The sequence below is a fragment of the Danio aesculapii genome, chromosome 3 (genome assembly GCF_903798145.1).
Source record: "Danio aesculapii chromosome 3, fDanAes4.1, whole genome shotgun sequence".
NCBI classification, from domain to species: Eukaryota; Metazoa; Chordata; class Actinopteri; order Cypriniformes; family Danionidae; genus Danio; species Danio aesculapii.
This window is the reverse complement of record NC_079437.1, coordinates 34,416,203-34,434,338: the sequence shown is the minus strand read 5'-3', so window position 1 is coordinate 34,434,338 and position 18,136 is coordinate 34,416,203. Positions and strand designations below refer to the sequence as shown.

General features: G+C 36.1%; 1 protein-coding gene across 2 annotated transcripts in view; it reads right to left on the bottom strand.

The window, feature by feature from the left end:
• prkcbb (protein kinase C, beta b) overlaps nucleotides 1–18,136 on the bottom strand; it is a 259,088-nt gene that overhangs the window by 91,747 nt on the left and 149,205 nt on the right. For both annotated transcript variants that reach the window (XM_056453821.1, XM_056453820.1), the window contains exons 9-10: nucleotides 17,398–17,538; nucleotides 7,383–7,556 (exon numbers count right to left, since the gene is read on the bottom strand). In XM_056453821.1, the coding sequence (XP_056309796.1) occupies nucleotides 7,383–7,556; nucleotides 17,398–17,538 (315 nt within the window). The remainder of the gene's footprint in view (nucleotides 1–7,382; nucleotides 7,557–17,397; nucleotides 17,539–18,136) is intronic.

Genomic DNA, 18,136 nt, shown 5'->3' with positions numbered 1-18,136 from the left:
CCCCTGCAATTTACTTTTAGCGACACAGGCCTATAATACGTTTTTAACATATTCACACTTCGAATCCACACACAAATACACACGAGACAAATCCCAGGGCCAAAATCCAGAGATCAAAACACACTGGACGTCTTCATATCTGCAAGTTTCAGCCACAATTTCCCCGGGCTCCATTTTATTGGCTTTCTTCCTGTAATGATGAGGCTTATTTTGCATCAGTTGCGGGTGGTGTAATTTCCTGCAGTGATGGTGGTGTGTGTGTGTATGAATGTGTGTGTGTGTGAGATGGTCAGGGGAATTAGAGTCAGGGAGGATTAAGAGACTGAAAGTGATGAAGAGTGCGAGGGGGAGACGGACTGCTAGGCAGCAGTGCTTAAAGGAAGTCCCATCACTGTCAGGACGAAAGAAGGCGGGCGCGAAAGAGTCTTTACCTCACTCCACTACACACCATCTACCTAAACCCCCACGACTACAACACATCAGCATACACAACCACATAAACACACACACAAACATCTGACTAACTCTCCATTATAGGCTAGAGGATAATCTACATGACTGCAGCTGTTTGGCAGGCAAATACCCCCTGTGACTGATCCCCTTCCATAAAGAAATCCCCTCCCAACACCCCGTTGGATATCTCGCCACTTTATTTGCTCTTAACGAACGTGTGTGTGTGTTTGTGTGTGTGAAGGAGAAGATGACTTGGTGACGTAGCATCGCTTGAGATCCAATGCGTTTCCAGAAAAAGCAGGCATAAAAGAGTCTTGGCCATGTGACGTCACAATCTTCTTCCCTAGAGTCTCCTCAGATTCTGACTCAGTCCTCTCTATCTTTTGACTCTCACTTCCTGTCTCGATTTCTCCGTCTTTCGCTATCTTGCTGTCGGTGACAGGGGCTCATGCAGCGCTCAGTAGGACGTTGAGAGACGGCGATGCTGCCTGTCAAAGCTTCACTGCGGCCACAGATGAATGTGTGTTGTGCTGCCCCCCCCACCTCCCTGTGAGCATGTCACATTCACATGACCACACACACCATTCTTGTCGATGTACAAATGACTGCAGTCTCGAAGAAGACTGTGGGGGATGGGGAGGGATGGATTTAAATACAGTATGTGCGTGTGTGTGTGTGTGTGTGTGTGTGTGGTCATGTGCAACAAAATGAAAAAATATAAAGTGACGTGTGCCCACGCTTATGCTTAAGTCAGAGAATGTACAATAGGAAGAATGAGAGGACTGCAAGGTAGACAAGGATGAGATCAAATGAGAGAAGAGGAGAAGAGAGACAAGAGGCAATGAAAAACAAGAGCTATGAAGTGGAGGGAAGATAAAGAGACGAAATGAGAGAAGTAAAGAAGAGAAGCGATGAGAACAGACAAGAACAGAAAAAGGAGAAGACAGGCAGGCAGAGGAGAGGAGACAAGGAGATATGAGAGAAGGAGAGGAGAGGTGAGCAGGGGAGAATAGTTCAAACGAAAGGAGAAGTAAGAAGAGGAAAGCATAGGTGAAGTGAGGAGAGGTGACCAGATGAGACAAAACAAGAGAAATTAAGACCAGATGAGAAGAGGAGAAAAAGATGAGGTGTGATAAGAAAGAGATGAGACAAGGTGAGACAAGAGAAAATATGATATGAGACAAGAAAGAGACAAGTTGAGATGACGAAAGAGAAAATATGATATGAGACAAGAGACAGGATATGGAGAAAGAGATGAGACAAGGTGAGACGAGATATTATATGAGACAAGAAAGAGATAAGATGAGATGAGACTAGAGAAAGAGATGAGACGATAGAAACAGATGAGGTGTAATAAGAGAAAGAGATGTGACAAGGTGAAACGAGAGAAAATTTGATATGAGACAAGAGACAAGGTGAGATGAAGGAAAAGAAAGACATGAGATGAGAAGAGACGAGAGAAAGAGATGAGACAATCGAAAGAGAAGAGATTTGATAAGAGAAAGATGTGACAAGGTGAGATGAGAAAATATGATATGAGACAAGAAAGAGACAAGATGAGGAGAAAGAGATGAGACAAGGTGAGACAAGATATTATATGAGACAAGTAAGAGATAAGATGACGAAAGAGAAAGACATGAGATGAGACAAGAGAAAGAGATGAGATGAGACAAGAGAAAGAGATGAGACAATAGAACGAGATGAGGTGTGATAAGAGAAAGAGATTTGACGGTGAGACGAGAAAATATGAGACAAGAAAGAGACAAGATGAGGAAAAAGAGATAAGACAAGGTGAGACAAGATATTATATGAGAAAAGAAAGAGATAAGATGAGATGATGGAAGAGAAAGATACAAGATGAGACAAGCAAAAGAAATGAGAAAAATAGATGAGAGAAAGAAAGTGAGACGAGATAAGACAAGTGAAATAGAAAGACATGAGAAGTTGGGATGAGAAAATATGATATGAGACAAGACAAAGACATGATGAGATGAGATAACAGAAAAATACGAGATGAGACGAACGAAAGAGAGATGTGATGACACTAGACAAGAAAAAGAGATGAGAGAAATATATGCGATAAAAGAAAGTGAGACGAGATGAGACAATAGAAAGAGACAAGATGAGACAATAGATAGAGACAGACGAGAAAGAGAGATGAGAAGTTGAAGACGAGAAAATTATATGAGGACAAGAACGAGACAGGATGATATGAGATGACAGAAGAGAAAGACATGAGATGAGACAGCAAAGATGAGACAAAAGAAAAAGATCTGAGTGACACTAGACAAGAGAAAAAGATGAGGAACAGATGAGATAAGATGAGAAAGAGATAGACAAAGTGAAAAAAGAAAAAATGATTGAGAAAAGAAAGGAGACAAGATGAGATAACAGAAGAGAAAGATACGGGATGAGACAAGTGTAAGAGACGAGACAAAAGAGAGATGTGATGACACTAGACAAGAGAAAGAGATTAGAGAAAGATGAGACAAGTGAAAGAGATGAGACATAAACAAGATGGAACAAGAAAAAAAAAGAGATGAGACAATAGAAAGAGACAAGATGAGATAAGAGAAAGATATGAGACAAGGTAAGATGAAAAAAATATGATATGAGACAAGAAAGAGACAAGATAAGATGACAGAAGAGAAAGATACGAGATGAGACTAGCGAAAGAGATGAAACAAAAGAAAGAGAAATGTGATGACACTAGAAGAGAAAGAGATGAGACAAGGTGAGACAAGAGAATTATGATTTGAGAAAGTAAGAGACGAGATGAGATAACACAACAGAAAGATAGGAGATGAGACAAACAAAAAAGATGAGACAAAAGAAAGTGTTGGCGTGGGTTTCCTCTGGGTGCTCCGGTTTCCCCCACAGTCCAAAGACATGCGGTACAGGTGAATTGAATAAACTAAATTGGCTGTAGTGTATGAGTGTGTGAATGTGAGAGTGTATGGGTGTTTCCCAGTACTGGTTTGCAGCTGGAAGGGCATATGCTGTGTAAAACATTTGCTAGATAAGTTGGTGGTTCATTCCAGTGTGGCAACCTCTGATGAATAAAGGGACGAAGAAAAATGAATGAATGAATGAATGAGATGAGATAAGTGGTGAGAAGAGGAGACATAGAAGAGGCAATATGAGAGGAAATGGGATGAGGACAAGAAGAGACAAGAAAAGAAGACAACACAACAAAAAAGAAAGGCGAGGAAAAGAGAGAAAATGATATGAGAGAAGCGGAGAAGAGACAAGAACTGTAGTGGTAAGGACAAAAAGAGATATCATGAGATTAATGCAAGGCAAGATGAAATGAAATGAAGAGCAGCGGAGATAAGACAAGATGAGAGAAGACGAGAGGGGGCAAAACAAGGAAATAAGATGAACAGAGGAGACAAGGGAAAGAAGAGTAATATACATTTTATGAAACAAGATGGGATGTGTAAAAAAAAGATTTTTGATGCTTGTGGAAAATACTTGCTTTAAAAGAGCAGAATACATCATTCTTGATTTTTGGTGATACTTATATTATGCTAAATCCACTTTTATTTGTAAATAAAAACAATTTTGATAATTTACAATTGCACAACTACTGAATGCAACTATACTGATATTTTAAAGAGCCCCTATTATGGGTTTTTGAAATTGAGCTTCTATGCAGTGTGTAACACAGCACTAAGTGAATGAAAACCTCTAGCTAATGTTTAAATCTGAAAGTGCGCTGGGTTTAAAACTATTGATTCTTTAACAAAATAGTTGACTCCGAGTCAAATAAATGAATCGTTTTGGGTTTAGATCTTTTGCCTGAACGCATCGACGTCGACATGGTACATCACCCACTATGAAGTGCTGGTAAACTTTGAATGCCCCTTTCCCTTCAGACACCAGCGTAGCACAGGACTGATCATAACGCGAAGATGATGATCAGTAGCTATGTTTCCATTCACTTATTTTTATGGCATTTTGGATATGTGCATAAAAAACCAGTTGATGGAAACGCCAAGATGCGCATACATTTTGAAAAATGTGCATAAATAATGTATGCGCATAACTGAGTAGTATAAATGTTTTTATTTAATAAGAAAAGATGCGCATGAACTACGATGGAAACACTTTAACCGAACAAATTCCAGTATGTGCATTAAAAAAGGTCATGTGATTGTGTTATAAGAGATCATGTGAATGTGTGTGTGAATGGACAAACCGGCAGGCTGAGCACATTGTAAAACATCTGAAATGTTGTTTTGGTGATTCTAAAATGCTTTAACCATTTCAGTATTAGTAATATTATTAATTACCTGCAGAATCAAGAGCGTCTGTGCTTTGCATCTGATGACTTCAAACGCCCCAGCACGTTCACTGCGTGTCAGGATTGCCTTCTGAGGGGCAAGTCATTTCTTAAATGAAGAAAAGATTCACGCAGCTTCTCTTGCAACAACGATTTCCTTTTTTACTGTTGATATTTGGCGTAAAATAATCAGGAAGTGACGATTTTGTTCGCTTTGACTTGTTGGATGGAAACGCTGCTTTATTCGCACATCTTTTATGCAATATTCCAGTTTTGCACAAAGTTGATTCGCATTTTTGGATGGAAACATAGCTAATGTAAGATAGACATTCGGCTGTGGAGAATAAAGGGTTAATGTTCATTTTTACTACAATACCACAGTATAGCCAACCTAGTGTTGTGTTTGTTCCTGTCATTTTTCAGATTTTTGATACAATAATCTATGCTGCAACATAGGATTCGTCTGCTGTTTACGATTAAAGGAAGAAGTAGCAGAGACTATTATGTATGGGACTTTGTCAGTAACTGTTACAGTTCATATGGACAAGTTTCTTCTTCCTCTGGATCATAGCATGTACTGTAAGTGTATTTAAAGTTGTTGCCTTGGTTTGTGTAGTTTGTAAAATGTGTTTAATTGTGTGTTATAAGTTGTTATCACTTATCTATCATAGATCAGTGCTTGTACTGTATCTCTCAGGTTAAATCTTTATGGGGCTATTTAAATATTGTGTCCAAAATCATGTTGAAAAGGCGAGGTTTGCTTCTTCCTTTACCAATTTAAATGCATTTTTTAACTGGCGATACTCTGCCATTTGTCTTTGCTATGGCCACCATCAGCTGTTCCTCACACGCAGGGTGCAGTCAATTTCCAAATTAGTTCAACTTTTGCCACTGTGTGGATTAATACTGTGTGACGGTTGTCATTTAGGTTTTTTCCTTATTATGGTATGAGCGATTGTGTGATTGGATGACAGCTGTCAGCTGATTCAATGTTATTTTGAGCAGGTTTGTTTGTGAAGTGAGGAGTGTGTTTATTTTTATTTTGGCACTCGAGTTGCCTAATTGTTTTGGGGTTTCTTTTTTTTTCTTTTTGTTTGAATGTTTGATCACTGTTGTGATCGTGATTTGTTTATTGCAGTATGTCTGGGCCCAGTAGCATCAACGGGTGATCGGGTAAGGAAATGTTTTCTCTTGTTTGATTATAATGTTTTGCTAATTTGTAAATGTGTATCTATGTATGTCCAAAAGATTAATTGAGTATATGGTAGAGAGATCTTTTCAGAGTGTATCGAGTTCACAATTGCTTCAGCGTGCACAAATGGAAAATCTTTAGCGTAACTTTAGCGTATACAAACTAAGAGACATTTTTTTGTATATAAGTGGTTTATTTTTGGTTTGTTGATTTATCACCCGTTGATTGTTTTTGTAAAAAGGTAGTTAATAGGTATTGTGCCTGGGCCTGGAAATTTTAATTGTTTGGTCTATGATGAGTTTAACTAAAATGTGTTGAATTTAAAGCTTGTTTTGTTTTCTTTATTAATATATTGTTTTGCTTGTTTGATTGAATATTTGATTTGGTTTACCTGATTAAACCATGCATTTGTTGAAGCTCAATTTTTTATTCAATTGAATTATTTGAGAAACTGTAGTGGGTTTTTTTTTACCCCTGGCGCCCAACCCACTTTATTAGCCAAATACCGCTACAGATTTGTGTGTCACTGTTATTACTTGGGGTTAGGTTTAAGAAAAGAGTAATATGCTGGTGTTTAACTGCATTGCTATATTGCACTCCTGCATTGGGCTCTCACATACTCTGTATGATGGGCGCTTCTCTCCGTCTTGCTCTGAATGCAGTCGACCAATCACAACAGACAGGGTCATCAGACCAATCAGCACAGATTTGCTTCACGCTAACGAGGGGTTTGGGAACAAATGAATTGCAGAACAAATTGGGATTCGTTGGGATAAAAATATTAAATCGAATGCACATTATAAGACAATAAAAGTGTTTTTTGACCTTGCATGCATAGGGGTTTTTGTTGGAGACCCCAAAAACCAAAATATGGCCCTTTTATAATGCAAAACAGGGGCTCTTTAGACAAAAGCGAGATAAGAAGAGACAAAATGAAACAAGACTAAGAGACAACATGATATCAGACAAGAGCAGAAAACACAAGAGTTGGAAGGAAGAGATTAAACAAAAGTAAAACAAAGCAGACAAGAAAAGACTTCAAACAGAAGTCAAGAGATTAAACTAATAGACTAGACATGAAAAAATAAGAAGAGATTAGAATAGGAAAGAAGAGATGAGAAGAAACCACATGAAAGATCAGCAGAGAACAAGTTGAGAAGAGATGAGGCAAGAGTAGCAGGATAGACGAGAAAGGATATTTTAAATAGAAAAGAAAAGACAAGATGAGATGACATGAGAGGAAAAGAGAAGAACAACATGAAATCAGACAGGAGCACACAACACAAAAGACGGTGAGAAGAGAAGAGACGAGAGCAAAACAGAAAAGACAACAAGAGACTTCAAACAGAAGACAAAACTGATCAAACTTTCAGACAAGATGAGAGAAGAAAAGAAGAGATGAGAAGAAACAACATGAAAAGACTACACAGAAGTATGCTGAATATGCGCTACCATTGTTTGAAAGCAGGAGTGCAGCTGAGTAAGGAACGGAGGTTTTCCTGACAAAGCCAGCACTCTCTTCTCCACCATAGTGCACTCGACATCATCATCCTGGATCACCACGTCCTTCTTCAGGATCTTTATGGCAAACAGCTCATCTGCTCCCTTCCTCTCGGCCAACATAACCTACAAAAACACACAAAGAGTGAAGATAAGCAGGGATGTTCAGTGTCAAACACATAACTGAAGCATCAGAGAAAGCAAGCAGAGGAGAATGAGCACAAAAACACAGTAACAGTGCATGAGCTTCATGTATTAGCAGAACAGACACTGGCCTTTGACTGTGAATCAATAGAGTAGCATTTACCCTCATTCTCAGCACGTTTAGAGCATGTTAGGCCAGAGAACAGCTGTGGTGGAGACACAGACAATATACTGCACAAAGATGAGGGGAACTGACGGACTGAAGAGGCAAAGATAGTCTGAGAACAATAACGAACAGATCTGAATGCCACAATGGCATGGTGAAAGAAATCGTGAGGGATGGGAGGGCAGATTTTAATTGTGCTCATTTTTAGGATCGAGCCTGAAGGTATGAGTACTAAACAAATGAAAAGAGACAGAGAAAAAAAGAAGATAAGATATAAAGACTACTTTGAGCAACAGACGTTCGGAAAGATTAAATAAATGTGATGGAGACACTAGGTTAATGTTATAAGTGGTAATAATGTAAACAAGGCTTACACATTTTAATTAGCTGAAATCACTGCAGTTGTAAAAACAGGCAATTATGTATATTTGACTTCAAAATGACAAAGACAGTTTATACTGTAGGTAAATGCAACCTGCTAAAACAGAATTAATGGCAAATTAAACTTTAACGAAGCTGAATATGTTTTTAAAAGTGTCAATGAACATTACGAATATAATAACTAAAGCTAGGTTTTAAAGGAAATATACTGAAAATCTTAATAACACCAAATATATAATTAAAATAAAATAATGAAATATATTACATTTAAACTGAATATAAACAATTCAATAATATATTATACACACACAAAATAAACAAAGCCTGGCAGCATTCAAGCCCTTTCGTTGCCTTGGATTATAAGGTTCTATCTGAGTTTTAAATGGTTTTGAGATACTGAGCTTCAAAGTTTTTGCATTCCATACAGCAAATAATATGCATGTAACAGTTGTCTTTCATACATTAACATGACTGAGACCCTAAATGTACTCTAAATGTAAATTATCTAAATTCTCTTCAATTTGCAAGTTGGTGTAAAACAAACAGGGCAAATGCAGATAGAACCTTCTAATTCTAAAAAGTCATTTTCCGCTTGGAATTGTAAGATTTTATCTGGCAGATCATTAATTAAAGCATTACTTTTCAACAAATACAATCAGTCTGCTTATTAATTTAATAAAAAATAAATAAAAATTGGTGTTGTATAAATATGCTGATGTTTGAGAAAGTACAATTTTAGCTTTCTATAACACTGATTTAATGTATTAGGCTGATTATTTTTTTTCTTGTTCAAATTAAGCTACATTTTTTATCCAGTGCAGATGTTAATTTTATGTAATCTATGTATTAATCTGGTAATATTTAAAGATTTTTATGCTTTTTATAAACTATTGAATTATATTATATTGTATATATTAATTATATTGTGAATTACATTTCCTAATAATTAAATTAAGTGTTTGCCTTTCAAGGCTTAATATCAAATTTAAAAACTTTAAAAGAAAACAGACAAATGAGTTTAATAAACACTAAAAAAAGCTTTACTAACTAAATGTTAAATGTTTCAGTTTAAATGTTGTAAATAAATCAGATTTTTTAAAAATGTACATACTGTCACTTAAAGATGAGGTGAAGAAATCAGCGTGCAAATCAAAGCAAAGGCAAGTTCAGCATGACTAGTGTATTCAGCATTAAACTACATTGTTTTACAAATGGATTTTTTTTATGGTTTTATTGTAATATGTTCATTTAAATAATATAAATGTTTTTAAAATTGGGAAATTACCCATGGCAACTTTAATGTAATACAGTTTGCTATACTTATTTTCAGCCCACTGTTCTCAATCAAGTTTGGATTGTGGCCCTTCATAAGAAAACGTTTGGCCACTCATGCACATGGCATTTGACTTACTAGATTGAATCCAAATGCAAATCAAGCACATTTAACAGAAACAAGACTGTAGTTTAAACATTTTTAAAAACATTTGTGCAGCTTTTAAAATAACAAGCTACTTTTTTTTTTTACTGAAAGCACATAAACAAATGCCCTCTCCTAAAATAATCTGTCTGTACTATATATGAAGAGTTCAGATGCAAAAACCTTGAAATGCCATCTGTAATTTTTTCGTACAATGAGCATTTCTTAGTCTCCTATGTTTATGTTCAATTATTTAATTTTAAAGGCAATGAAAAGAACTTATTCATCATCATGAAAGTAAAGCTTTTGAGCCTACACACAAGAGAAAAATGCTCATTTTAAAAGAAAATATCAAATGGCATTTAGAGGGTTTTTTGCATCTAAACTCCTAATATGTAACCTAACACCAGAAAGTGTAAATATCTTTGCCTTGAAAATATGTAAATAAACCAACATTACTAATCTTGAATTTAGGGCTGCACAATTAATCGAAAAAAAAGATTGCGATCTTGATTCGATCCTACACACTGTTAATTCAGCTTTTCTATGATTCAGCCAATTATATTTTCAAGGTTAGGAGAGAAGTATAAAGGCAGTCACACAAGTCTTCACATTTTATATTCATTGCTCAGCAACATCGACACCAGTGGTGTAGTCCTAAAATAAAAGGTGGTGTACTATTACCCACTCAATCCAAATTTTAAAAGTAGGCAAAGAAACGAAGAATGTCAATGTTTCTTTGATTCATTAGCTATATATATATATATATATATATATATATATATATATATATATATATATATAGAGAGAGAGAGAGAGAGGAGAGAGAGAGAGAGAGAGAGAGAGAGAGGTTTGACGGTATCAAACTTTGGATACCACCCAAGTCTACCTACATATAGGCCTAATATTTCTTTTGTTGTTTTACCATATGCTTGAGAAATAACAATAAAAACAGCCTTCTCATATAAACCTTTATGTTACATCTACACAATCGTGAGAAAATCGTGATCTTGATTTTAAGCAAAAATGCCAGAATCATACAGCCCTATTTGAATTTGTAGAAAGATCGTCTTACAGCTTTTCTTAGTTGTTTACACACAATTACTTGTACTTCAGACACAATGACTACAACATGTAACTGATGCACCAACCCCCTCAACCAATTCTGCTAAACTTCAAGAACAATTCCTGCTTTACACTCAAATTGCAGGTTTAAAACACACTTTTTTCAAAACACTACACACAATTCTCTGCATTTGGCACAATTTTCATGCAGAAAATCTCGTTTTCACAAGGAACACACTGTTATTCACAATTATAAAGTCAGTTGCCATACTTTACATACTAACTCATCACATAGGTAAACACCTGTCACACATCATTTCAATTCAGAAATCAGAGCTCATCTGGTTCATAACTGATTCACTGCCCACCCATGTTTTTTACTTGTTTTTCTCCCTTCATATCCTCTATTTCTCAATCCTATTCAGGACTTTTTTTCTGCCTGGAGATGGAAAGTGTATGACAGAAATCCACACTTTTTTACTGTAAGTGTATTCAGTTAATACTTCTGTTGATAGTCTATGCAAATCACGTTATGTGCAACTTTGTGTTGGTTGGGATGAACACTGTGTACACTGTTTTTGTGGGAAAAATGCAGTAAAATATTTTTGGTACCGTGTATTTGTGTGTTTTGTATTAAAACAATATTCTAAAAAATTTTACAATGCACTTATGTAGGCCTATGTACTGTCTGTAGTAAGTGTAACACTGAACAAAACAGGCTTACAGTAAGTCATTATGATGAATGGAGAAGAAGTGGTCATAGTGTTTTACATTAAGCCCCATCAGTGGTCAACTGGTTCTTATAAATGTCTATTGATGTGATGGTTTGTGTGTGTCATTTGAAAACAAAATACCATTTGGAGAGGAAATCACATTGTTTTGAATGTAAAGTTTCAATTTGCAGAAAAATTGAAGGGTTTTGCCCAATGTGTGTGTGTGTTTTGATTTGTGTGTGGAGTTCTGAAAATATGAATCATGCTTTCAGAAAATGTGTGTAAACAATTGGGAAAAACTGTAACTGTATCAGTGTTTCTAGTATGGAAACTACAGCTTCAGAATAGTTTCTCTAACACTGTGGTCCATGCATGTGTATATGTGTGTGTGCGTGTGAATTTAAACCCAATCCAATATGCCTGACACAGCCAGACAGCCCTTCTTGTCACCAAACCAATAGTGCTTCATCAGTGTGTGAAAGCATCTCTCAAATACCTCATTCTGCGTCAAGGTCACACACACACACACACAGAGAAAATCCTGACAGAGGGAAAGCAATGCTTGAAGAAACTTTACGGACAGCCTGGCTCTGCCTTTTTGCTCTCTCTTGAAATTAAATGCACATATTGAAATGAGCAGAGCGTTTTCAGTGTAAAGGCAGCCCCAGATGGACACCTTGTGACTGGCGATGGGAAAAGAGAAGCGATACACTTCAACATTACAGAGGACACCATCTGCTCCTCACAAGCTCTACACCCTAACACACACACACGGACGCACACACACGCACATTACTCTAGCAGCATAGCAAGCAGGTCATATCTATTCCAAGGCATTCATTACTGCTGCATACCTGTTTACAAAATCACACATCAAACAAAAGGTACACGAGTGCTCGAAAGTCTCAAGGACGCCGTCAGCTAGTGCAGACGGCACAAAAGTGTCTGCTGGGCTCTGGATGAGAACTGCTCCAGGACCAGCACATTCAAGGACAGAATCTGATCAATGATCAAGTCTCCCGCTGTGGGATCAGCATCAAACCCGTGAAAATCACACAACTGGACTTTGTGAAAGTGCACATCTGTCAGCTTTTGAAGCTCCCTCTGCTGAACGCACATCATTACGGGGCGCAGCGGTCTGCAAACTTCTTTTTACTTTTAAAAACACTGTGCCATGTCAATACCACCAGTGCACCATTTACACTTAAATAAGCTTTATTTTCACAGTAAAAATCATTAGAAGATTCCTAAAAACATCATGATCACATACTTCAAAAGTAAAAATATGCAAGATATTAAGAGATTCTTGAAGATTTAAACAAAATACTAAAGACTAAATTACAGTTTTTCCCAAATGGTTACACATTTTCTGAAAACATGCCTCATATTGTCTGAACTCTGTCACACAAATTACACACACATTGGGCAAAACCCTTCAATTTTTCTGCAAATTGAAACTTTACATTCAAAACAATGTGATTTCCTCTCAAAATGGTATTTTGTTTTCAAATGACACACACAAACCATCACATTATTAGACATTTATAAGAACCAGTTGATCGCTGATGGTGCTTAATGCAAAACATTATGACCACTTCTTCTCCATTCATCACAATGACTTACTGTAAGCCTTTTTTGTTCAGTGTTACACTTACTACAGGCTACAGAAGTGCACACAGGCCTTCATAAGTGCATTGTAAAATATTTCAGAATATTGTTTATATATAAAACATACAAATACACGGTACCAAATATATTTTATTGTATTTTTCGCACAAAAAAAGTGTACACAGTGTTCATCCCATCCAACACAAAGTTGCACATAATGTGATCTTCATTTACCATCAACAGAAGTATTTACTGAATACAGTTACAGTAAAAAAAAACAAAAAAAAACAGCAATGCTGCACTCTTTTCTGTTTTGGTCTGGCCAAGCAGTGGGAGAAATGTCACCTTGCATGGCGAATCCAGACATGAAAAGCTATAGCTTGGAGAAGGGGTATCCGTGTGTGTGGATTTCGGTCATACACTTTCCATCCCCAGGCAGAAAAAAGTCCTGAATAGGATTGAGAAATGGAGAATATGGAGGGAGATAAACAACTAAAAAAGGTGGGTGGGCAGTGAATCAATTATGAACCAGACGAGCTCTGATTTCTAAGTTGAAATGATGTGTGACAGGTGTTTACCTATGTGATGAGTTAGTAGGTAAAGTATGGCAACTGACTTTACAATTGTGAATGACCGTGTGTTCTTTATGAAAACAAGAGATTTTGTGCATGAAAATTGTGCCAAATGCAGAGAACTGTGTGTAGTGTTTTGAAAAAAGTGTGTTTTAAACCTGCAATTTGAGTGTAAAGCAGGAATTGTGTTAGCAGTTTAGCAGAATTGGTTGAGGGGGTTGGTGCATCAGTTACATGTTGTAGTCATTGTGTCTGAAGTACAAGTAATTGTGTGTAAACAACTAAGAAAAGCTGTAAATCCCTCATTTTGAATATTTTTTTCAGTGGTACAGCTTTTTTCAGTGTGCATGCACACTCAAAAGACACAAGATCATGACACCAAACAAATGCTTTTAAAGCTGACAAATTACACAATTGCTTGACAAAGACCCATACGGAAAGTCTGTTCACTCTGTGGCCATATTTGCAATGCCTCTGGGCAGTTCATTTAAGACCAAAGTCCTATGCAAACGAATGGGGTAGTGCTGATATTTCAAAAACTGCTTACTGAAATTGCAATTAAATTATACTTAGCAACAAAATCTGAAGTGACCTGTACTATTACTGTTGCTGCTTAAGCATTAATTACGTTTGAAACAGGTTATTTCCAGTTTGAGATTAGCCAAAGTGCCTTTAAGACAAGTCAATTCACTCGGTGGCCATCTTTGAATCGAATCTCGGGCAGTATGCTTATGCATTCTGTCTGAATGGGGAACCATTCAATTCTCCAAAACTGTTAGCCAAGCTTACGATTACGTTACATATTTAGAATAACCAATAAGGTTAAACAAAAACTGTCTAAAGTTTAGTTTCTAAACGCTTGAATTAAACAAAATCTGGATTTTTTTTTTCAGGCTGCTCAAGCTAATGTGCATGCGCACTCAAAAGAAACAAGATCATGACACCAACCACGTTTATGGCAGTGTTCTACACACTATCATCCTCTGGATAATGCTTTGTCAGATCACACTGCTCTTCTAAAGTGATTTACAACTTGGCCTTAATGGCGAATCTGCTCCAGAAATGACAGCGACTCTATTTACAAGTTTATGGGCGTTTGATTAATCGATGTCATGTGATGTGCGTTTGTCAGGATGGACTGTACATCGCGTTCATTTCATACAGATTACAAAACCAGAAAACTTTCATTTTCAAGTGCACTTGGCTCATTTACAAGTACAGATTTCAACATTTATGTGGCTATATTTCTTATGTCTGTGAAGCAAGTATTCGCTGCGATTCCATTGTGTTTGTTGACCACCAAACAGTCGTGAAAGCACACATATGCTTATAGCTTTTTCTCTAAGAAATATCAGTCTATAGCTATCGATGATTGGCTCCTGTACTAGTAGGCGGGGTTTCATTCGCCATATTGACCATTACAGTTTTCTCCATTCAAAACTACACGAGTGACATGTCTTGTGTATTCTGTAGTCTTTGGACACACCTGCCTGGGGGTTTATAGTTTACCTAGAAAGAGCTTGATTAGCTGGTTTAGGTGTGTTTAATTGGGGTTGGAACTAAAATATACAGGACACTGGCCCTCTAGGATCAAATTTGGGCACTCCTGGTCTAAAGTATCGCCAATTTGATGTTGTCATTTATCTTGTTTGTAAGAATATTTCTACCAGTTTAGAAAAAAAATATCGTAACCAATTTAACCTTAGTTTAGTACATCAGAGACTTAAAGTGATATAAATTATATATGTACAGTACATACACATATAAGAACATTTTGTTGGAGCAATGTGACGGACTAGATTATTTGCAGAGATTCATGTGAGTGGGCAGAGTCAAACGTATCTTTTTATGCTGTGACTCCCTGATTTGTCTTTAAAGCATTATGGGTCATGTAGTTTTCTGCATGAATTCCACTATTTAATAAAACATTTAATACAAGTTAATGTGAACAGATAGGCTCAACAAAAACCTCAGAGCTGACAACAGGTCTGTCATTAAAGGTTTTATCAGAGATTTATTAAAATTCAGTTTGCCTATAGAGATAATTAGTTATAACTTTCAAAAACAGAACTGTTGCACTCTTTTTTTAATCTGATTGTCAATTAAAATGTTTCATGTAGTTCTTACCATTATTAAAGTCATTAAATCCATATAAGCCTGAAGTCAACTGATTTACTTTGATATTGTGATGTATTTCCAGCTTAAACAGACTACCAAATATTGCTGAAAGTTTTCCACGTACATTTTGTATTTTATTTTTCTTTATTCAGTAGGACTTGATGTACCTTGTAATTTTTTCAGACGTTTTTCTGCTACCAGAAAACACTTGAGCCCTGAATGAGGAATGTTTGGATCAGGAAACAAATACTGATTAACACAATTTTTTACCCTTCCTAATTTATTTACAGTCTACGAAACTGCAGAGGAGCACAGGGTCTTGTACAGACAATTGTGTATGATGTTTGGATGCCTCTGGGACTAAACGTACACGACCGAACTGGACAGGTCAGTCCATCACACACGGCAGTGAAGTTGACATTTTGTTTGTCGTGGCGTTCGCAACATCAAACGACATCTCGGTTAACGATGCTGACAGAGGTCTGGCACTACTGTAAACCTCAACATATCAATATCATTTTTAAATCCTGTCGCCATGGCAACTGGCAGCAGCTGGTACATGACGATGCCCACTCACCCTCCTGCCTCCTCTCTTGCTGTCTTTTAGCTCTGCGGCCCGCTAATCTTAGTTGTTCAGAGTGACCACACAGCTCCAGATTACCTGCTGCACGAAGCATCAGCGAGGCTACGTGATACTAGAGATTATACCAGCTCCAGTTTAGGATCCAGCATAATATCAAAGATTTCCAATGACACTAAACCCTAAATGTGGTATAACGACAGCACCCCCAGAGGAACCTGAAGTCAACTTACAAAATTTTGACTTTCATTTTTAACAGAGCTGCACAATATATCATTCCAGCATTGATAACGCAATGTGCGAATATGCAATAGTCACATCGCAAGCAATGTCAAGTGGATTTAAACTATTTGGATACAAGAAATGATCAAATTTGCCACTTTAACAAATAAAATATGTGTTTAATTGCATAAACGATGAAGATTATACAGTGTCATTTTACATTTATTGAATTTCTGTACATTAGACTCCTACTGTTAGACTCCACCAAAAATCATAAAGCACTATTTATTTCGTTGTCATCTGTGTTTAATTTATTTTATTTTGTGTGTGTGCGCGCGTGTATATATATATATATATATATATATATATATATATATATATATATATATATATATATATATATATATATATATATATATATATATATATGTATATGTTTATGTATATATATATATATATATATATATATATATATATATATATATATATATATATATATATATATAGTGACAGATCTATCTATCTATCTATCTATCTATCTATCTATCTATCTATCTATCTATCTATCTATCTATCTATCTATCTATCTATATATATAATTTTATATCTTTTATATAATAATATTTATTGTATATATATATTTGGACTAGAAACAAGGCAACCCTAAAAAAAAATTCATTGTGATTACTCTGATTAATTTCTTTACCTAAATACTTGTTAGTCTCCCTAGAAAAAGTCAAATAGAAAATTCAGACCATCTAGTGAAGCTGTATTCATATCGCAATATTTATCACAAATAATGTAAATATCGCAATGTCAGATTTTTTCAATATCATGCAGCCCTAAATAGAATCAGAATCGTTTTCTTTCAGCAAATCAGTTTAAAAAAAGTGCATCATGATTACACAGTATATATAAACATGAACTGAATTGAATAAACACACACACAGAAAGAGCCTGAAAAAGGAGGACGGGACCTACCTTTCCAAAGCTACCCTTCCCTAGAACCATGAGGAAATTGAAGTCGGACAGTTTCATGCGGTCCCGGTTGCCATTGCTGTCGAATTTGGAGATGGCGTTGGAGGAGGAGCCATCTGTTTTGCTTGGACCGATTTTAGCTCTCTGTTGGGAAAGAGCAAAAGGAAACAGTAAGTTAGTGTTAAAGTGGGGTCATGAAAGACACAGACACACAATGTTCAATGTTGATCATGTTTATTTCTAGCACTGTGGTGACTTTCATTGGACTTTCATTGCTTTTGTACTAAACTAATGATATTTTCCTTGCCCCCGGTCCAGAGCTCTATGCATGCACCTATATTAAAGCTCTGAATGGTAGCATTAAGCTGATAATTTTTTCCATGTTATTGCCATAAACATAAAAAAGGACATTTATCTATAGATATACTAAACTATAAATATACTGTTCAAACAAATAAATAACTAAATGAGTAATAAATTCCACAATTTTGCTATACGTGTTTAAGTTTAAGCATCATATTACAATAAGGTTGCATTAGTTAATGTTAGGTTAGGTATGCATCTGTGCATCATTTACACAAACAAGAAAGCTAACATTACAGGTTAGTTTGACAATAGATTTATGCACTTTTAAAAGCTTCAAAATAAAAGTCACTATATGCCACACAATTATATAGCATAGAAGAGCCAGGATACAATTTAAAGGGCACCTATGATGAAAATCTAATTTTGTAAGCTATTT